Here is a 20,627-nt window from a genome sequence, read left to right on the forward strand (position 1 = left end):
CAAGTACTAGTAATTTGTCTTGATGGCAAGGCAGAGCTGAATGATGCTTTCCACTCACTCATTTAGGCATGGAAGCTATTACTTTTTGCTCTTGATAGGAACCTACTAGTTTAACTTTTGCTTCCTCGGCTGCCACGTTCAGATCAGTGGAACAGGTACCTCTAGCATCAGCAGGAATGAGTGGTCTATCTAATCTGCTAGGTCACCTTTGAGCTATTATCGTATGAACTTCATCCCAACTGATTAGGGAAGCCTTGCCCCCTCCCTTCAGCCTCCATTTCACACGCTTTAGATACACCTATTGACGTACATACAAGTCGATCAGGTCAAGCTTCCATCTTCACGTATTTCAACCTACATCTACAGCTAGCTGAACCTGCTTAAAACCAGTGGGATCATACCCCCCGGACCACCACCGTCTAGCATTTGACGATGCCTGGTCGCGGTACTTGGTGGCAATGTCTAAAGTTGCAAAGTAAGTTCCCAAGTCCAACCGTCACGGTAGGCCAACAGCCTGTCTTGAGATTGGAGGCTCTAGCAGCCCAAAACTGGTCATTTCCCCTCCCGAGCTTCGGAGAAGTCTCCTCTTTTGCCTTAATCATCTTGTTTCTTTCTGGGGTTGGGAGACGTCTCAACTACATAAAAGTGCAGGAGTTGCGGAAGCTTGGGTATGGCATTCAACATCTTCTAACAATAAACCTTTGGAATGAGACCTTATGCCATCGGTGATAGGAAAGATGTTGAAGATTCTTTATGCACCAAGAGAACCGTGTTCATTAATGTGGCCTGCTGCCACCGACCATCCTAAGAATGGATTGTATGGGTATCTGTCGCAAGAACAACCTTCCAGTCCCGTGCAGTCGCACGCCCACGGAACCTCCATAGAGCAACCCCTTTTTGTCACCCTTGTGATGCCTATTACCCAAAAGCAAGATCATCCATATTATATCTCCTTTCATCAAAATCATTATCCTTCGTAGAGAAGCCTGCGGAATGGCAATGTCCTCCCCCTTACGCGCCATTGTTACCTCCATTGGCGGATGCAGTCGAGGCAGTATGGTGATGCCCAAGACCCAGGACTCTTTGAAGGCTCTTTCTAATGCCCTTCCCGGTGCTGTCGTCCTGAGCCTCGGCTGCCTTCTCGCCCCTACCCAAGAAACCGAAGCTCATCCTACGAGTGGGATTCGGGCCCTGTCCGTCCGCCACTGACTTCTTCCGCCGTCTTACGGCTACAATACCGGGCTCGGCGGCTGAGGGCTTCGGTGGCCACTCGCCATCCCGCTTCCAGCCAACCACGCACGCCCGAATCATGTCCGACAAGTTGACGGGACATGAAGGTGTAAGCGCATGCACTATCACCTTCTCGTATAGGGAGATGTATACGGAGGGGGTAATGGATGCGCGCATTGGGTTACCTGGCGGCAGAAGTGGCGCAGGGATAGGAACAAGCGTCTCGACGGGGTATGTCGTCGATGTGGGAGATGCCGTCGACTTTTGAGACTCCTTGGACTTTTGCGCTGTGAGCTCCTTGGACGGAGCTTTCGAAAGCTCAGAACCGTCTGATACAGCGGCCGAGGCTTCATTACTCACTCGCTGCTGCAGAGAGTGCGCAGGCGATGCTGGAGAGGCAGGAGCGGGTTGGGGATGGGAAAATGAAGAGCGGAAGAAGAGGCGGCGTGGTGAGAGAGGGGAGAATGTCTGCGTAGGAGAGACGGGCTTGGTGCGAACGCGTACCGTCCTTGCGCCTGTCCAGGCATTACGCCTTGCCTCGAAGCAAGCCAGTCCTTCATTCCATTCCATCTCCTCCCGCAGCGCTCGCCTTCTCCGCGCACGCTTGTCTGCTATAGATGCCTTCACCGTCGCCCCGATTGCGTCAGGGCTGTCGAAGCGGAATGGAGAGAGAGACAGGGGAGGGTCCTCGTCGGACAGGTCAGACACCCATTCTAGGCGAGGCTTGAAATGCGCCGCGTCTTCTGAGACGGTGCTGTACACGGATTCGGCGTCGCTGTCTTCCTCCTCTTCTTCTTCGCTGCCTATGGTGTCGATTGCCTCATCATTTGAGGTTGCAGTAGCTTCGACCTTTGGTTCTGGGGATTCTTGTTGCGGTTTCTCGGCGGTTTCTTGTTCGGGTGTAGCACTCATATCAGGTGCAGCATCGCCGTTTTGGGGCGGGGATACGACTGGTGGCCAGACGAATTCCCAATCGTTGCGAATCTTGGCGGTCAAGTACTTCTTGACAGCTGCCTTTTGCTTTTCTTTGTCCTTGCTAAGCAATTCAGGATCGTACTCGGGTAAGTCCAAGGCCAGAGGCTGCTGTGACATGGACAGGCGGAACTTGGCCAGCGGTGAGCGTGGGGACTTGTACATGTCTGAGAAGAGCATCTTGGAATTCGAGGAGGAGGGGTGTGGATCTGTCTTTGACGGGGGGTTGGCCGAAGGTGCAGCTGACGACGAAGGAGAAATAGGAGGCATGGGAGGCGCGTCGAGGGAGGAGAAATCGGGTGCCGTCCGCTTTATAAGACGGGCAAGTGAAGCTTCGGGCAGGGTTGCCGTAGGCGTAGAAGCTAATGCTGGCGTAGCAGCGGTAGCGGTAGCCGTCTCCGTTGCAGTCGCTTGCGGGGTGGGTTGGTGAATGTGATGGAGCTGGAGCGCGCCGATGTCTGGATCTGGGACTGGGACTGGGGTGGTGGTCGCGGCCGCGGGTGGTCTGATGTTGGTTTCCCAGGGGGCTGAACTGTCAGTTATATCAATCCTGTCATGTATATGGCCTGTACTCTGTTTTGGGTTTGTGCAACACTACACCCATCAGTCATGCAATATGCACCGATTCCAGGGTGTTGTGAACAAAATGAAAACGGGGCAGAGGAAGGAGGAGGGTCGTAAAGTGTGGGCCACTCTTTGGCATCGTGTATGTAGTAGGTAAGTATTGGGGTGCAATGTCGGCGGGTAAGCCAAAGCGGTCCAGAACCTTGCCCCGTCTATTCCATTTCTGTCTGTCTTGGGGGAAGGAGGCGCATGGGAGAGATATATAAAAAGGTGGAGGATGGACAAGTGAACAAACGCCAGGCTATACCAGGCTCGGACTTGATGCCTGTAGTGCGTGTAGCGCGTGTGAAAGAGAAGGTCAGGGAGAGGAGACAGAAGGTGCCAGGACCATCTCGGCTTAGCGTCCTGTCTCTGGCTCACTCACCTTGATCTGAAGGAGGAGGAGCGGTGACCTCGTCGCCGCAGCCGCGGGGAGCAGAAGAAGAAGAAGAATAAGAAGCAGCAGCAGCAGAAGAATCAGAAGCAGACGCAGATGCTGATGCAGACGTAGGGTGGTGTCGTTGGCTAGGCATGGATGTAGCAATGGATGGCGCCTCAGCGTGCGAAGAAGGTAACGCCATGGTTTATGAAAGAGCGGGATCGACCAGGACTGCTGTGCGAGACGAGGAGGGAGGGGAGCAGGGCGTCCAGGGTCCAACAAGGCATGAAGTTCGTTCGCGCAAGCAAAAAGTCAGAAGGTGGATGCAAAAAGGCAATTCTGACTCTATTTCTTGCGACTTACGCTAACTGGAAAGCTCTCGCCAGGACCATTTTTTCCCACCTTCTCAAAGGGTTGAAGGGGGAAAAAAAAAAAAAAAAAAAGGGTGGACAGGGATCCATCCATCAGGCTTCAATGTCACTAGGTAGTCGGGAAGTGCCCTCGGCGGTTGGCAGTTGCGCCTGAGCTTGTGCCTGTCAGCAAGTGCCACCTCAGCAAAGATGTATCCAATATTGTAAAAAGGCACCTTTCGTCGGGAAGTTTGGTAAGGTGCTTGCCGACCTGCCTGTCTGCTTGCCTGAGCAGCACTGGAAACTCATTCATGTCCTGCTCTTCGCTATAACTTACCTAAAGGTCAATACCGAAAGGAGAGGCAGGCTTTGCGCTTACGATGGGAAGGAAAGTGGGGAGACGTGGGAGAAGGCCTTGGTGTGACTGTCCACGCGACATGGCTCTGCAAAGTTTGCTCTCCCAGAGTAACATCGCCATCGGCATCGGATCCGAGCTCACCTTCAAGCTTCACATCACAGTAAGACAGAACCCTCGGAAAATCTCAATGGTCACCTGCCCCGGTCTGACAAACCTGGCTTCTGCGGATACGCATCGCGACGACTTTTCGGTAGCGCGTCCCTTTCCTGATTTCGAGAAAAGCGTACTTTGGTGCTTTGGGCCGTCTCCGAACCAGAAGACTGTCATTGGCTTGACAAAGCAGAGGGACGGACGACGTACGACGTCCTCCTCGCCCAAGGCAGTTTCTGGCGAGCTGCAGCGTGCCATGAGTTTGCTTGATTGCTTGATATCTTGGTAGGCTTGCCTGCGGTTTGCTGGCTGGCTCGTCGCTTGTTTCTCCTGCTCGACTTCGCTCCTGTCACCGACCAGTCAGGTAGGTCTCATCCCCGTCCCGGCTTCTTGCAGGTGCAGATCCGGGGTGTGGTTGGCTCCCTGGGCAAAAGAACATGCCCCGGGTCGCGGAATGCTGCGGAATGCTGCAGGCCACCTCCAAGTCATTATTTGTACTGCGTACAAAACAATCTGCCGAGGTACTGCCCATGGATGAATAGTGAACCGGCCATCCATGAAGTAGTCCGTACTGCTGAAGGGAAGTGGTGTAAGCTTGCTGAACCAACCCCATGAATCATGACGTGAAGCATTTCCAATCCCCCAAAGTCTTTCAACCGGAGCCTCAGACAATCTACATCCCCCCCCTCCCCCTTCTTCCCCAGGTCCGCTTCATTGTGCCCCTTCTGAGTGCCTTGAACCCATGCGCCGGCATCGTGCCACTCGAACATATTAGCAGTAACCCTCGGGGATGATTGTATCAATTCAAACAGCAACAATTTTCATGCATCCACATCCTCCAACGTCCGTCTACCGAGAGGAGGTAAGTAAGCTTTCCCCAAGATTACTTGCTGGCTTAGTGCCTACTTACCTACCAACCTATCCATGTCAACACCCGACGTGCCGACCAACCCTCGGTCTACATGATGGGGAGTTCATCAGCGGTAACACGCCCGCTCAGTACACGTGTAGAAAAATGCGGAGAAGCAATCACAAAAGCTTCGACTCTTTCAGGTAAGGTCTGAGGCGGGGAGGGACGACCACATGACGCTTTCTGCAAGGATCTCCACCGATGTGATTACCTAAACAAGCGGCACGACTGCTGCCGCCATGCTCCAATGCTCCACGGGGATGCTCCGTGGTGTGGGAAAGGATCGTCGCTGTCGCATCACCACACAGCTGATCGCTGATGTGTTGAGCGCTGAATTGACGACAAGACGGCCAGCTCCGAAACCCAAGTCCTGGATACCGTATTTTGCTACCAGGGGGCTGTTTCTCCGACAGATATCCAGTCGCTTGTCTGATGAAGCTGAAGCAATTAATGCAGATCATGCCAATGAAAGGAAAAACAAAGGTCTAGACCCGTTACTTAGTTATCATCTATTGCTGATGGTGTGTATTGCAAAATGATACCAATTTTTGCCCAGCGCCGCCCACTCTATCAAACGACGCCTGTCTACCACGGAGGTTACTCCCATCTGCGCTTCAGGTAGCCCCTGACTTGAAGACAGCGCGAGATATAGCTCGGTCAGACAGCAAAGTAGCAGAAAAGGTAAAACAGATCCAAAGTTCCTTTATGCGACTTCCTCAACCATTTTGCCAGACTTCAGACTTCCGGGCACAAATACCTTGCCCGTTGGTCCTCCGATAATCTCATCGGGCACAGCAACAATGCTGCCCTTCTTGGAGTTGACCCAGCGGATGAACGCGACGTCGGGCTTCTGTGAATCGTTGCCGGGCGTGTCCTCACCATTGGCACCTCCCTTGCCCTTGGTCTTGGGCGCCTGTTTCTTCAAAAGCTTGTTGATGGTCTCCATCTGTTATTGGCAGTTAGCACACGCCCTACGAATGGCCAGATATACCAAAACACTTGCCTTGACTTCTTCGTTGCGCTTGTCAGACAGATTCCGTCGACGACGCGCCATCTCTGCTCTTCTCATCGACAACTCTTCCGCAGTGAAGACTTTCTTTGCTTGGACCTCTGTAAAGACCTCACATCAGTTTCTGCTTTTATCGAGGTACCTCGCACATATGGCGACTCTTACCGTCTGAAAGCTTCATGTACTGTTGAGGCTCGTCCTCGAAGCGAGCACGCTGTCTCCTCGTCATCTTGGTCAAATCAGGAGTGCCCTCACGACTACCCAGATCGCTGTCGAGCTCGCCTTCGGCGTCAATTCCCGCGGTCTCGTCGGCAACTTCAATCTCCTCTTCCTCTTCGCCCTCAGCGTCCTCTTCTTCGCCCTCGGCATCTTCCTCTTCACCTTCGGCATCCTCTTCCTCGTCTTCCTCGTCGTCCTCGTCATCGTCATCGCCAGCGCCCCCAACATCGATGCTCATGTTCATCGTATTCTCGGGGTCGCTGACTTCGATTTCGCTGAGCTCCTCCTCATCATCATCATCGTCCTCGATCACTCTCGCCGCTGCTGGTCGTCGAGGAGTGACCTTTCCAGCCTTGGGCAAGGAGATCTTGATGGTGGGGGCCGCAGGGGTGTCCATGTCGATGTCGCCATCGGCATCTTCTTCCTCGCCCTCGGCGTCGACTTCCATGTCGTCGTCATCGCCATCGGCGTCAGGCTCCTCCATTTCCTCGTCTTCATCATCTTCTTCCTCGTCGCTGTCAGATTCGACAACGTAGCTCTTCTTTGGGCCGCGGTTGCGTCTGCCGGCAACAACCTCGCTACCTCCGAAAGAACCCCGACTGTTGACCGAAATGCTGTTTCCCGTCGAGTTCCGTCCTCTGCTAGTGGCCTCACGAAGCTTGTTCGCGGGCACCTTGACAGTGAGGTTTAGGTGCTCACTTCCCGGTGATGAAGGCGGGCCGCGGGAGACGCCCGAAGTTCGGCCATCTGAGCGACGAGCACGTGTAGACATGCTGCTGGTTCGCTCGCTATCGGCCCAGTCAGTAATCTGTTCTTGAGCCTTCTTGGCCGCCGAACGGCGCGGTCGCGAAGCCATGTCTGGATATGTGCGAACGTGGTCTCTTGGAAATGGCTTGTGTTGGCAGAACAATGACGCGTGAGGGGGTTAATATGCTACGTTTGAGCGGTTTGTGTACTGAACGAAGATGGGATATCTTGGAGTGAAAAGGTTTAGGGTGGTTTCGGGATGATGGTGGGGGAGTTTTTTATCCAAGATTGGACGCGGGAGGTTGATTTAAGGTAAGCTCGGGGGGCCGGTCCAGACAAGGAAGGGGAAGGGTGAGGTGGCACTGCTGCTAGGGAATCTGATCCCTTGATACGGGAGATGAGGTAAGGCAATAAATGTAGTTGGCCGAGATGCAACTTTAGCCCAGGTAGGTTTCAACGCGTTCCTTTCTTAATGAATCGCACAAACGCGCGGGCGCTCTTTTGGGTTCTTCTTAACAACCCGTACTCTCGACACGGCTACTTTTCGACAGTAGTCTCGTGGAACCAAATCGGATTCGTGGCATGTGCACACCCGGCCGATAGAGTCTCTTTCTTCTCGGAGATGTTGCTTTGCAAGCCGATGCCGTTGCTGCTTGCCTCACTTGACTTGGCCCGGCAATCCGGCGATGTTGATACGTGATTGGAGGAGGGATGATGTACGTGGTGAAGGTTGATGGAGGCGTAGCGCGGAGTGTGACAGAGGGACAAAAAAGCTAAAAGGAAAGTCGCATCTGCGATGGGATTTTGAGCTTACCGATTGATACCTTGCGGAGGATAGACGACGCTTAGCCGCAGCAAGCAAGATGCGCGCAATCAGGCGAACGGCAAGTGGGATAATCGCCTTTGGTGGCCTATCGCCTCATAAGCTGGATCCAGGCACGGCAAGGTTACTGGGAAACGTGTGGTGGCTGTGGCCAAGCCCAAGCCGCAGAGGCAGAAAAAAAAAAGTGAACCCCCTGGAAACGGGAACTGAGACTTTTGGGATCGACTGGATCTCGTCGCCTCCTGCGTGTGTCGCTCTCTCTTCTTTCTCCTGCGTCTCTTTGCTTGACGCTTGCTTTCTCACCCAGCGTCTGGCGCGTGAGCTTTTCGTTGCGGTTCTTACTATCCCCTACTTAGCGAGTTCACTTCAACATTTTCCTGCTCATCTATACAAAAAACAAAATGGGCGGTTGGCCCGGTACAAACTCACCTTGATCCTTGGTCGCACGGCGAGATGCGTCGGTGAAGGCGGCCAGTCGAGAAGACAATTGGAGATCGTTGGTGATCGCGCGGCAGAGCGAATTGGATGGTCCCGATTAAGGGCCTTCGTTGGCTTGAAACAGGAGTGAATCTCGTACCACTTTGAGGATTTTCAAGGCGGGCGAGATGAATTATGATTGCTATAGTTGAGACGGATTCTCAATGAGATGCTTGTGCTGGTTCCTCCTCACCTTGGGGTTCAGCCTTTCATTCACCTTTCAGCAGAGCACTGAAGTCCGCTGAAGCGCCGGACGTCGGAAACGGAAGCCCCATTTTTGGTGGTCGCCATGGACACCGTGCATTGGGGTTTGTCCCACTTCCCGCCACCCGCCTCAAGTAACCGTACAGAACTGAAGGAGCCATCGAATGCCCGTAATGCGCTGTAGCAATGACCCCGTAAAGAACGTCCAGCCTTTCCGTTTCTGCCTCCCCAGCCGAGGCATGTGGTCTTAGGTGCCGAACCGCCGACCATCAACAGCCCGCCTCCGGAACTGCGCCCGGCTCAGTCGCGATCCGATATTGCACCAACCTCGACATCTTACGAAAGATACTGTTGCAGACTTTCTGTTGGCGCTGTAAGGCGCAGTAGGCAAACATGAGCGACTCTGACGACAACGGCAGCACACCCGGCATCCCGGCATGGCAGCGCGACCAGAAGAAAGAGCCCGAACTCGAGCCGGAGACCTCGCAGGATGCGAAGCAAGAAGATGGCGTCTCTTCCCGCGTGGACCGCCTTGAAGTCGCCCGAAAGTTCTTGCAGGATGACGAGATCAAAGACGCGCCGAGGGAAGCAAAGGAGACATTCCTCAAGTCCAAGGGCATCTCGCCCGAGGATATAGAGCAGTTGTTGGGTAGCTCGGTATCTGAGCCGGCGCAAGAGGTATGCTTCCTCGTTGCTTTTGATTTGTTTCACGAGATCCCACGACTGACACCATGACTCCAGACCATTCGAACAGAGCAATCGCTACCAAGCCTAAGCCAAGCAACGACATCATCGTCATCAGCACCAGCACACACATTACCATCACAGACACCACCATCACCGTCACCACCATCACCGTCACCACCACCGCAAAACGAGCTCTCCTTTCCTCGCCAAACAGACCAACCCCCCGTGATAACCTATCCCGAATTCCTCACAAAACCGACCCGCCCCCCGCCGCTCATCACCGCCAATGGCATCCTCAACACCCTCTACGCCTTCGCCGGCATCTCCACCCTCCTCTACGGCACGAACAAGTACCTCGTCCAGCCAATGATCGAGAACCTCACCGAGGCGCGCTATGACCTCCATGAGACGACCTTGCAGAACCTCGCAAAGATTATCGAGAAGCTTGAGGGTACCGTCTCCGAGATCCCCGCCCCCAAGAAGACCTCCCCCACTGCCGAGGGGGCCTATAAGGATGCGGACGACGGGAGCAGCAGCGTCAGCGACGAAGACCCTAGCGAAATGTTCCACCGCGATATCGGCACGCAGACCTCAATCCCCTCGACGCCCTTAGCGAGCTCCGGGAACCGCTTTTCCGGTGCGGGGGAAAATGAGGATAGCGACAGGGAAAAGTCCGCGACCGACAGGCAGGCTGACAAGCTGGCATGGTTCAAAAACCAGGCTGCCTGGCTCAAGACCACGGTCGTCGGCGACGCGGACGACGTGGCGGACCTCAAGGCCAAGATGGACGTCCTCAAGGACGACCTCGTGCAGCTGGCGTACCCGAGCCCGTCTGACTACGGCAGCAGCTACTCGCTGTACGGTGGCCCGCGCAAGAACGAGCCCGACGACGAGATCAAGAAGGCCAGGGACAATATCAGGAGGGTTAAGGGGGTGTTGCTCAGCACGAGGAATTTCCCTGCTTCGGCGAGGTGATTCATCTGTTGGACATATCCTGTCGAGGGGCGTTTGGAAGCACTGGGTTTTTGACGAGGAACGGTTGTTATGAGGACGAGGGTTTGTACCATATCAGTAGAGGGTATATTGGAACTGAACGACTTTACTATTAATGGATCTGCCTGTATTGACAGCCAACTGTTCGGCCAGTATATTGTGACCACACACATACCTTATTGAAGCGAAGACAACGACACGTGTTTGGTTTACTAACAGTATACATGTTCTACAAAGCAAAATTACCGTCCGGATGATGGGCCTTGGTTTTTCAATTCTCTTTCATCCATGTCACAAGTAAACATCATGCGTCAGCGTATGTTTTCCGTGCAATTCCTGCTAGAGTTCCTCAAGTCTGAAACATTTCTACATCGCTGAACTGTCACCCCTTTTCCGTGAGTCATTCGCACAGCGTATTCCATCCATCTGCACGACGCAACGTTCATTCACTTCTCGCCATTCCCTCGCGGCTCTGCCTTGTCTCTCCTCTCAGGGGGAATTCTGACAAGTTCAAAGACGCGTTGCCAGGAAGCAACGTTGATGTGCTCGAAATGCCGGTTCTCGGCCACCTGCTGCTCCTGATACCACTCAATGGTCGGCTTGAACGTGTAAGCGTACGCGCTACGACGTTTTTTTCTGTCAATGTTCATCACCCAAGTGAAGAACAGGTTCTCGCATCTGCTCTGCCCGTTCGGATTGCTGGCCCGGGGTGGATGGAATATGATCTTGCTCTCGCCGCCATGACTACGATGACCGCCCATCAGATCAACATTCATCGAATCTGCGAGATGAGATCCTTGCCGAGCAGGCGCTTCGCCGGGAAAGATCTTGCGATATCCCCTGCGAAGCAAGAACCGATCTTGCACCGGGAGATGTTTCTTGGTGTTCGACATCATCACATCCAAGTTAAAGATAGTGATGTCGACCGGCAAGGTGTAGTCTGAAGGTTCTGTTTCGAAACCGCCGAACCAGACCTGCTGCAGAGGAAGGCCCCGTTGAACGTCTTCACTTCGTTCCCGTACCATCTGTATAAGATGCTGCTGAGCCTGGAGAAGTTGACACTCATAGATCTCGTTCGCTGTGGAATATCGCCCCTTTGCAGTAACGTCCCATATGAAAAGCTCTGTCCCCTCCCACGGCTTGTGAGGTTCACGGACCCGCCAAATCGCGAGCCATGGATGGCGCGGTGGCGGCTTGATTGGAGAGTCTTCTTCGGGAGTGTAAAAGAAGGCGAAGTAGGTGTTGAACGTCGGCGGCACATGGATCCCTCCCGGAGGTTTGAAAAATGGCTGGTAGGTAGAGAAGAATGGCCAGGGAAACTTCATCCACTTATCGAACGTTTTAAAGTCGCGGTGGAAATCTCCATAAGAGTCAGCTGTATTGACGACATCTTCATAGTAGGAGACCGGATAGCCGAAGAGCTTCCCAAAAGGACACAAATTTGGACGTTCATTTTGCTTGCCAATTGCCATCAACTTGCCGGTAAAGTGGAATGCAGACAGGCCTCCAAGAAGCTTACTAACGCCGCTTTGGGGTTGAACATCATGATCAGAGCCTGACATGATCTGATCCGGACCATGTACATTGAGGTTTGGTTCGGCTCCTGTATCGCGACCTACCCCGGGTGGGTATATGGGAATGTCGCTGTCTTTGATCAAGTGGCTGTTGTCGGAACTGCCATCTGTTCCCAAAACGTGGAACTTGCGGAACTGATCGAGCCGGGTCTGGGACCAACAACCGAACCAATTCACCAAGCTTTGCTCGTCATTGGCATCAATAGACCCGTCAGCAAAGACAATCGGCTCAAGCTGTTCGTCCGGCACAATGCTCATCTCTACTGACGGCTGGAGACCCTCCACTATGGCACAGGTCTCAAAGCGAGCTGCGCAGTCTTCTCTGCTCAATCCTGCCTTGCGTGCTATTTCCTCTCGGTCCGACATCGACCACTTGCGTGTCCTATTGCCCTCCGTCATCAACTCATCACGATGAGCGGACCGCTCATACGCAAGATCTCGCATATACTCGCGTATGCTTGCAGCGGCCACGATCTTTTGGTTGTTTGCGGACTTCTTATAGGTATTCTTGTACCACTCAAAAAGTCGCAGGGCACGGTGGGGCTCAGAGACCAGAAAGCTTGGGGTAACCAAGATTGCGTTGCCGTGGGGGAAAAATCTCGTCAACTCAAATGTGCCTGGCTCTGACTGATCATGTATAGACCGAATGGATGGGTACGCGGGAGACAGCTGAAGTGACTCCCCGATGCACCAGAAGACATAAGTTGCACTGCTCTTATGCAAAAGTAGCTTGAGCAAGCCAGGAAACCGTCGAAGAGCATCAGCGGCCGTCTCGTGAACAATGATGACTCCTTGCGCAACAATCTTCGGGTTGGTAAAGGCAGCCCAGTCGCCATTGGTTTTAGTTGAGAATACCCTACACTTTGGATTCTCCGAACGAAGCCACTCGCTCACAGCCTCAAGTAAGAATACCCTAGAGGGGGGAAACGCCAGGTAAAAATTATGACGTACATCTCGAATCCCGGGGGGTAGGATCTTCTGGTAGTCGAGGCGTAAGAGGTCGCGAAATACCGCAACGCGCGGAGTTATCTTTGGGTTATCGACGGTATCGACCTGCCTGGCGGGTAAAGGCTTGGCAGCTGGCTGTGGCTTGAAGATGATATATCTCAGGGCGACGTTCGCCGGGCTGTTGGCTTCGGCTTCATGCATTATCTGCTTCCAATCTTCACACTGAGCTGGGTAAATGATGATGAGAAACTCTTCATAAAAGCACGCGACCCCGAACGACCCTGATCGTAGCTGCTCTGCCGCTCTTTCGACAGCGCCTTGGTCAGTTGCCGACTTGGGCCTGACGCTTCCATTTGAAAGTACCCTTTCGACAACTCCTGTTCTTTGAGAGGCAAAAGACTTTGCAGTGAAATTTCTGGCGAAATGCAGCATTTTCTCATTTACAAACCGCATATGCCATGCGTCGGAGTCGGTTGTGACGTTGTCAAATATCATTTCAATGTCCTTGCTTCCTGATGGACCCAAGATGACTGCTTTGTCGTAGTTTTGGCCTGTGCTCCTCGACTTGTAGTCTGTTATTGATAGCTTGCGAAGGATAGACTGAGGTTTGGCAGGCGGTTGTGAAGACTGGGACAGATCTGGAGGCATCGGGGGCGACTTGAGTCTTTTCGGCGGAACAATCTGGTCGTCCATTTCCATATCCTCTGGCTCATCGACAAGCGGCAAGTCTACAAACTGAACAGACTTCCTTTTCCTGACCATTGGCTGAGTAGTATGGGACTGCTCCAGGGTTGGAGGACGTGTCAAATCCATCCTCTCTGACGCCGTCACACTGGACTCGCTGGCTGACCTCGTTGTGAAGTCATCGGTTGAACGTCTAAGTGCAGACCGAGGGTTGCTCGTCGTGGGACTGATGTTTGAACCGATGTTTGTGCCAGGGGGGGGCCCGCGGCTGATACTGAACAGCTTCGTTGGAACGGTGGGAGCCACATCTGCTCTATCGCGGCCTTGCAACTCGACCTTTCTCCTGAGTCGGTGATTTGAAAACAAGCGAGCGTCTTTGGTGGGGTCTACCACATTTTGAACAAGTTGACGGCGTTGCTTCGATTGTTTGCCGGCCGCGAAGACATTGATGCCCGTTCCGCTATGCTGTGATCTGACCATCGTCCTGGAGCTCGTAGCAGTCTTTTTGGCCTTGTGGGCAATCCGCGCAGTTGCTGTATCACTGGACGGTTGCCGGCTAGTGGTCGCATTGTTGACCAGTTTAATCGCGAGAGACTTCTTCTTTCCTGTTCCTTGGGATCCGTTCGCCGCTGCCTGCTCTAAAGATGGCTGCGAACGTGGCTGAGGAATAGACACAAAATTCGTCTTCTCTGTTGTTGATTTTGGCTTCTCTGCCACGGAAGACCGTTTCTGAGGGTTTGGGTTCTCTGCGACCGTCTGCTTTGGTGAACTTTCGGGAGGCACGGGGGGTTGAGTGTCATGGTGAACCACATCGTCTTCTCGCCCCACAACCTTTGGAGGGGGAAACAAAGCGTTGTAATCATCCACTCCAACGTCCTCGTCGCTGAGATAGTAATCCGCCTTGGTTTCCCCCTCCCAAAGTCTGAGTTGGATGCCGCGTTGTTTCCGTTCAATATTGCGCTTGTGATGCCGTTGGTATTTGGCCTCGTTACGCTTAGCCACGCTTTCTTGCCAGGCGGCAATGTTGAATGGGCTCTCCTCGCCTCGAGCCTGCTTTGCTTGCGTATCTCTCCATTCCCCAAGTAGCTCATCCGTCACGTTTTCTTCTGGCTCCCACGTAGCCTCCTCAATGGGATAATCAGTCCACTCCACGAGAAATTTGTCTCTTCCGCCTTCACGACTCTGGGCGCGGATGCCCTGCACGGACCACTCCTCATCGGAGTCATGATCGGACGCGAGGGTGGAATTGATGGAGATGTTATCATCGTCTGAATGCGTGTCATCCGTTACGAAAAGTCCGGAAGCGTCCATGGCGCACTCAAAATCTGTAGCACATGTTCCCGAAGCAAGCAGGGGGGGAAGCGCTTTGGTCGGTAATTTGAGCCAGAGTCAGAGATTTTCGATGGGCAGAGGGTTGAAGTGCACTCAGATGACAATGCGAATGTTGGTTTATCAGGTATCAGACGCAATCCGGTGCAGCCGCATGACCCTATTCGGGAGCGTAGAGGATACCGTCTGAACAATCAGGAGCGGTGCTGATCGGAAGAGGAGCGCGAACCTCAGAGTTGGCAAAGAGGATGGAACTCACTCTTCTTCCCAATGTTAAGTGTAGCAGTGTAAGCTGGAGAATGATAGGCGATGAGTTTCTTCGGGATAGGCAAGGAGCAAATACTTGCAGGACAGATCGTTTCTCTGTTGTAAAGGTCCTTGAGAGCAATCGTTACCTTATCTTTAGAGACTTGGGGGAAAAGGTGAAGTTTTGTATTTGTATGTACTGAAAAGTCGGCGTGGAGTTGGGCCTGAACAGAAACGATTCAACATTGAAGACTGCGCCAAGCGAGGGGAAAGCGTTTACATGGATAGGTACGGAGGGCATCCCGTCGTCCCTTTGGCCCTTTGGGGAGGTGCCAACTATGTCCGTGCGGCGGTTCCGGCACTGATGTATTCGTACCCAAGGTACGGACTCGGTACGGAGGTAAGGTAAGGCAAGATACCTTACCTTACCTCATCCATTGGTGGAAGGCATCGAGCGGGTAGAATCTTAGCGTGCACAGAGGAATGTGTTGCAGGCAGTCGGATAAGAAGCAACTTTCTTTGGACCGAATCCTATGTGCAACATATTAGGTGAGTCGTTCTATTGGAATTGGCATTGGTAAAGACAAAGCGAGTATCTACCCTTGCAAACTACGAATACCTACCATAGTATATCTCGCCTGCCTACATTGGCAGTTCAAAGTCGGCCGCGTCAATCGGCAAGGGAGTTGTTCAGAACACACTTGACACGGCATCGAGAGCAGAACCTACATTGACAGAATCTCAGGTCAAGCTTTCTGGGTGTCAGCGCCACAACCTGGAAGTTTGTGTCACACATGGACGAAGCGTTGAAGACCAAGTGCCGTTGCTTTGGGGCAGTGTGGGCGGATGTACGACGTCAGCTTTCGATTCTCGGTGCTTCACCCAGTACAAACGGAAGCGTGTGTGACACTCAGGGCACACGGCGAGCTGAGAGGCATGTCGAGGCTGTTCTCTCTGAACACCGCGGTCTGGGCACACGTGATGCCTGTGGTGAAACACGACACTTCCGGGTACCGAGGGCGGGATCCCGTCCTGGGACCTCAGTCAACTGCTGACCTCTTCACCTCCTGTCAAACTTGGAGGCAGGCGAGGGAGACACCGATGTGACGAACGAGGTTGGTGCATGCCCGACGGTGGTGTGGCTCAGCGGATTCAGCATATCCGGGACGTGGGGCATTTTCCCCTTTCAACTTTGATATGGGCAGGGACTGGCGAGCGAGTGACGGGAGCAAAGGCATTGATCGCTTTTTGTGTTTTCCCTGCCAGGAGCCAGAGCAAAGTACCATTCCTTGGTCAGCGTGTCGCCTACCTACCTTACCCAACTCACTTACCAAGACACTTCTTTGACCTTGTTGCGTAGTTATGGACGTTGCTTGACAACCCCACCAGTTGATGATCTGGCGGCAGGGAGATGCTGAATTAATGGTTTCTAAAAACACCATCGTTAGCTTTTGGTTCTAGACAGTGAACACGCCTTTTCTTCCTTCAAAATCGACCATGGGGTCGTTACTCCTCTTCCCCTTCTACTGAAAAGTATGCAGTCGTCCATCTTCACAAGTCGAGGAAAGTTATACATCTCAAAGCACCTCGAGTAAGGTACCCGACTTGCACCGCGCGCTACCTACCTTAGGTAGAGAGTACTTTTAGCTGTCGAGTTGTCTTGTACTACCTACCGCCTTCTAGCACTCGGGACCCGACAAGCCCCCTTCGCCGCTGCCTTTGGACACCTCAGTGAAGGATACCTTACAATTCCCAGCAGCATCCCCACCTACCTTACCTACCACGACCAGGTACCTTACGCCCAACTTCCCTTTTCCAGTGGCTGTTCCCTCTCTGGGGCACCGACCTGACCCTCCAGGGCAGCGAATCTCCGTGGCCCAGAGCTGCGCCGACACCACCACCACCTCACCTCAATCTTTGCTGCCTCACCCACCACACCATGCTGCCTTGACCTGCACTGTCCACCTCTCTCAGTCTGGTTCAGTTCCAGACCCTTACACCTTGCCTCGCCTCAATTCAACTGCTTTATCTCGCAGGGCCGCGCACCACATCCATCGAACCGCAGTAACCTCGCCTCGCAACACCAACGAATTTGCACCTCTCACGACACTCGTCCATCGCATTTGCAAAACAATACCCGACATCATGGCCAACGACGAATATGACGTGAGTCTCTCCATCCGCAACCGCCCATATTCCTTGAGCCTCTGCCGACCCTCTCCCTCTCCAACCGCTTCCATGTTCCCCCTCTTTGCGCTAACTTGATGGTGCCTCTTGCAGTTCCTCTTCAAAGGTGCGCCAACGACCGATCCGAACTTGCGACGTTATCGCATAGTGGCCACAGGGTTGCTTCGGGCCCAGCTGACATTTTCATCTTCTAGTGGTGTTGATCGGAGACTCGGGCGTCGGAAAGTCCAACCTTCTCAGTCGATTCACCCGCAATGAGTTCAACTTGGACTCCAAGTCGACAATTGGTGTCGAGTTCGCCACTAGATCCATCCAAGTCGACTCGAAGACGATCAAGGCACAGATTTGGGATACCGCCGGCCAGGAGCGCTACCGTGCCATCACTTCGGCCTACTACAGAGGAGCTGTCGGTGCCCTTCTCGTCTACGACATCAGCAAGCACCAGACATACGAGAACGTCACCCGGTGGTTGAAGGAATTGCGAGACCATGCCGATGCCAACATCGTCATCATGCTTGTCGGAAACAAGAGCGATTTGCGCCACCTGCGAGCAGTGCCTACAGAGGAGGCAAAGGCTTTCGCCAGTACGTTGCGGTGAAGGGCCGGGGGGGGAAGCGCCATAGACCCTGAGATGGCTAACCTGTACTCTAGGCGAGAACCACCTCTCGTTCATTGAGACGTCTGCCCTCGATGCCAGCAACGTCGAGCTTGCATTCCAGAACATCTTGACCGGTGCGTCTAACTCCCAATTTTGCAGCTCGGATGCATAATCCGGATACCTGGTGACAACTCGATTGCTAACATGACCCGTTTCGCCACAGAGATCTACCGAATCGTATCGAGCAAGGCACTCGACTCGGGCGACGGACCCCAAGCCTCGATCGGAGCCGGCCCTGGCATTTCGCTCAGCAAGCCTGCGGACGACAGTGCAGAGAAGAGCGGCAAATGCTGTTAAGCGAATCCCCTTCTGCGAAACTGTTTCACGGCCTTTTGGGAGGGCTGCTACGGGCGATATCATGGCATGTCACACACATGCCCCGGAATCTGTACGTCACTTGGTCAAGGAGGAGCTGTTGCATCGAGGAATGACTAGGAATCCAACGAGTCTTTTTATGATTTCTGAGGGGACGGAGTATAGTCTCGGCCTTTCTTTTGTTCTCCTTTATACGGCTCAGTGCAGCTAGTCTGGGATTTGAGGTTTCTGACGATCGCTCTGACATGCTTACGTAGTTGAATGAATCCATCTTAATGCCTTGCGGTTATTCTAGGCTGATTTGCTGATGTCAGAAGCATTTTGGCTGTCTTATCTGATTAGCCATCCTCACCATATTGCGATGCACTTCGCAGCCATGTACAACGTGGCGAGCATGTTCGTGGTGTGCAATGGTACGTCGAACGTACGGGTCGCATCGTTGGCCGCCTACCCCAGGTGAAAGCGTTCGTGACTCCTGACGTACCTTTCCTGGTGCACCTAGCTACGAACAGTCAGTCTTACGGTCATGACAGGTGTTCCTATCAATCGAAAGTGGCTTCTTCCTTTGGCCAGGTCGATATACTAGTGGTCAGCCCAGTCAAGCATTTACATTCAAGTACCGCATTCTCAAATCTGGTGCCTTGCTCGAGCCATGTACTCGCATCACTCTGGTCAGGGCGACATGAAGCGCTCCAGCAAGGTGAAATTGAGGTGGGCATGCAAGCTCGCTGCGATCCACAAAGTTTCTTTCCCCCCAGCCCGCGCTAGGTACTCATAGGACCTGCGGCGTCCATCCCCTCAAGCCTGCCCTGCCCCTCGGGCCTCGAGCCCCCTCGTCCCCTCTTCAGTTGGGTTAGCGCTTTTATTCTTGTCTCCCCCCTTCTGTGGCACACTCGGACACGGGTTGGGCGACAGGGTAGGTACCTTAGGTAAAGGGAGCGAATGCGCGTAAAAGGAGGTACGTACCTGCCCATTAAAAAGGATCGAGGTGCACAGGGAACCTCCAGCCTGAAGCAGGTGGATGGGTGCCCCGCTACCTTGCACTGGGCCACCGCCTTGCCGATAAGCTCTCTTATCGCGCGTCCCGTCCGTAGCGGGAAGGAAAAAAATTTGGGTTGGTCGCAAACCGTCGGCTTCGACCTTTTGGCAGGTGGGCTGCAACATCTTCTTCGCGTCAACACCGCATCTTCGAAGCCGCCGCTACCCCCACACTACGATTGTGACCGACAAGATGGCTTCTGTGTACAAGTCATTGTCTAAGAAGGCCGAAAAGGCTGAGGCGCCCACCAATGGCGTCAAAAAAGTGCGCCAGAAGAGACGCGCTCTGATTCTTTCGAGCAGAGGCGTCACTTACAGGTGAAGCTCCTCCGTCAACAATTTTCTTGTGGCATGGCAGTCTTGCTGAACCTTGCAACTCGCAGACACCGACATCTGATGAACGATATCGCTTCGATGATGCCCCACGGAAAGCTGGACAGCAAGGTCCGTAATATTCCGACTTCATTGGCTTTACTCGTCGGCGATCCTCGATCCTAACACCCCGCTTTAGTTCGATTCGAAGGCAAAACTCTACGTCCTTAACGAGCTCGCCGAGCTCAACTCGACACCTCAGATTTGCTATTTGGAGGCCAGGAAGCACCAGGATTTGTACATGTGGCTGGCAAATGTGAGTGTCTTGCACCATAGTTTCAACCTCGAGGGGGGTCATACTGACAAATACAAGGCCCCGAACGGCCCCAGTGTGCGTCTACACATTCAGAATATCATGACCATGGAGGAGTTGCGATTCCCGGGCAACTGTCTTAAAGGAAGTCGTCCTGTACTGTCCTTTGACGCTGCGTTCGATACCGAACCTCATCTCCAAGGTAAAATCTCGTGCCTAGCCGCTCACTACAAGCCAGAACTGACACTTTTGGTGCAATAGTCATAAAGAACTTGATGTCTATGGTGTTCGGTGTTCCAGAGGGGGCGAGGAAGGCCAAGCCTTTCGTGGATCATGTAATGGGAGTCAGCTGGGTTGACGAGAAGATCTGGATACGCTGTAAGACCTATACCCCTTTCCTGGATTGCAAACAAGTACACTTGCGTCTAAAATACTGACATCGCGACAACTAGATTTCGAGATCAAGGAGGTCGATGCTGATACGGAGCAAGAAGCCACCGGGAAGTCAGTTCTCAAGGGAAGCAAGACAGACGTCAGCTTGGTGGAGATTGGTCCGCGGTGGACGGCAACCCCGATTGTCATACTCGAAGGCAGCATGTGTGGAAGCGTGATTTGGGAGAGCCGAAGCTTTGTCTCCCCGAACCAGATTCGTGCGGATTTGAGAAAGAAGAAGTCCACTCGCCACGTCTCGCGGACGGAGCAGCAAGTGGAGCGGATGGCAAAGAAGGGCGAGCTTGGACTCAGGAGCAAAGGTGGAAAAGGCGCGGCGAAGGACGAGCTGGATACCAAGGCACTGTTTGCGTAATAATAAGATTCCATGCTGCTCAGGCATATTTGAGTTTATTGAGAGTTCAGTATTTTCCACTATGGAGCCAGAAGTTGTAAAGTAAAACCAAGGCACAGGGAGAAGAC

The 20,627-nt window shown here is 53.3% G+C and overlaps 7 protein-coding genes across 7 annotated transcripts; 3 read left to right on the top strand and 4 right to left on the bottom strand.

The window, feature by feature from the left end:
* Positions 1-1,011: 1,011 nt before the first annotated feature.
* On the bottom strand, positions 1,012-3,386 carry CORC01_08526 (uncharacterized protein; the record flags this gene model as incomplete). The annotated part of the gene is made up of 2 exons (XM_022620156.1): positions 1,012-2,729; positions 3,191-3,386. 2 exons carry the CDS (start codon positions 3,384-3,386, stop codon positions 1,012-1,014), a joined length of 1,914 nt encoding a protein of 637 aa, XP_022473310.1.
* Positions 3,387-5,655: 2,269 nt separating this feature from the next.
* Positions 5,656-7,036, bottom strand: CORC01_08527 (uncharacterized protein; the record flags this gene model as incomplete). Its single annotated transcript, XM_022620157.1, has 3 exons — positions 5,656-5,898; positions 5,944-6,062; positions 6,127-7,036. 3 exons carry the CDS (start codon positions 7,034-7,036, stop codon positions 5,656-5,658), a joined length of 1,272 nt encoding a protein of 423 aa, XP_022473311.1.
* Positions 7,037-8,175: 1,139 nt separating this feature from the next.
* On the bottom strand, positions 8,176-8,701 carry CORC01_08528 (uncharacterized protein; the record flags this gene model as incomplete). The annotated part of the gene is made up of 2 exons (XM_022620158.1): positions 8,176-8,347; positions 8,445-8,701. The coding sequence occupies 2 exons, from the start codon at positions 8,699-8,701 to the stop codon at positions 8,176-8,178; spliced, it is 429 nt and encodes a 142-aa protein (XP_022473312.1).
* Positions 8,702-8,824: 123 nt separating this feature from the next.
* Positions 8,825-10,093, top strand: CORC01_08529 (uncharacterized protein; the record flags this gene model as incomplete). Its single annotated transcript, XM_022620159.1, has 2 exons — positions 8,825-9,109; positions 9,173-10,093. The coding sequence occupies 2 exons, from the start codon at positions 8,825-8,827 to the stop codon at positions 10,091-10,093; spliced, it is 1,206 nt and encodes a 401-aa protein (XP_022473313.1).
* Positions 10,094-10,557: 464 nt separating this feature from the next.
* CORC01_08530 (chromo domain-containing protein) lies at positions 10,558-14,628 on the bottom strand (the record flags this gene model as incomplete). Its single annotated transcript, XM_022620160.1, has 1 exon — positions 10,558-14,628. The coding sequence occupies one exon, from the start codon at positions 14,626-14,628 to the stop codon at positions 10,558-10,560; it is 4,071 nt and encodes a 1,356-aa protein (XP_022473314.1).
* A 2,409-nt stretch (positions 14,629-17,037) lies between these two features.
* CORC01_08531 (Ras family protein) lies at positions 17,038-18,034 on the top strand (the record flags this gene model as incomplete). Its single annotated transcript, XM_022620161.1, has 4 exons — positions 17,038-17,062; positions 17,274-17,663; positions 17,731-17,811; positions 17,901-18,034. 4 exons carry the CDS (start codon positions 17,038-17,040, stop codon positions 18,032-18,034), a joined length of 630 nt encoding a protein of 209 aa, XP_022473315.1.
* A 1,249-nt stretch (positions 18,035-19,283) lies between these two features.
* On the top strand, positions 19,284-20,520 carry CORC01_08532 (brix domain-containing protein; the record flags this gene model as incomplete). The annotated part of the gene is made up of 6 exons (XM_022620162.1): positions 19,284-19,408; positions 19,474-19,534; positions 19,602-19,718; positions 19,776-19,917; positions 19,977-20,093; positions 20,168-20,520. The coding sequence occupies 6 exons, from the start codon at positions 19,284-19,286 to the stop codon at positions 20,518-20,520; spliced, it is 915 nt and encodes a 304-aa protein (XP_022473316.1).
* Between the last annotated feature and the right edge of the window lie 107 nt (positions 20,521-20,627).

The sequence above is a fragment of the Colletotrichum orchidophilum genome (assembly GCF_001831195.1).
Source record: "Colletotrichum orchidophilum strain IMI 309357 chromosome Unknown Scaffold_73.1, whole genome shotgun sequence".
NCBI lineage: Eukaryota > Fungi > Ascomycota > Sordariomycetes > Glomerellales > Glomerellaceae > Colletotrichum > Colletotrichum orchidophilum.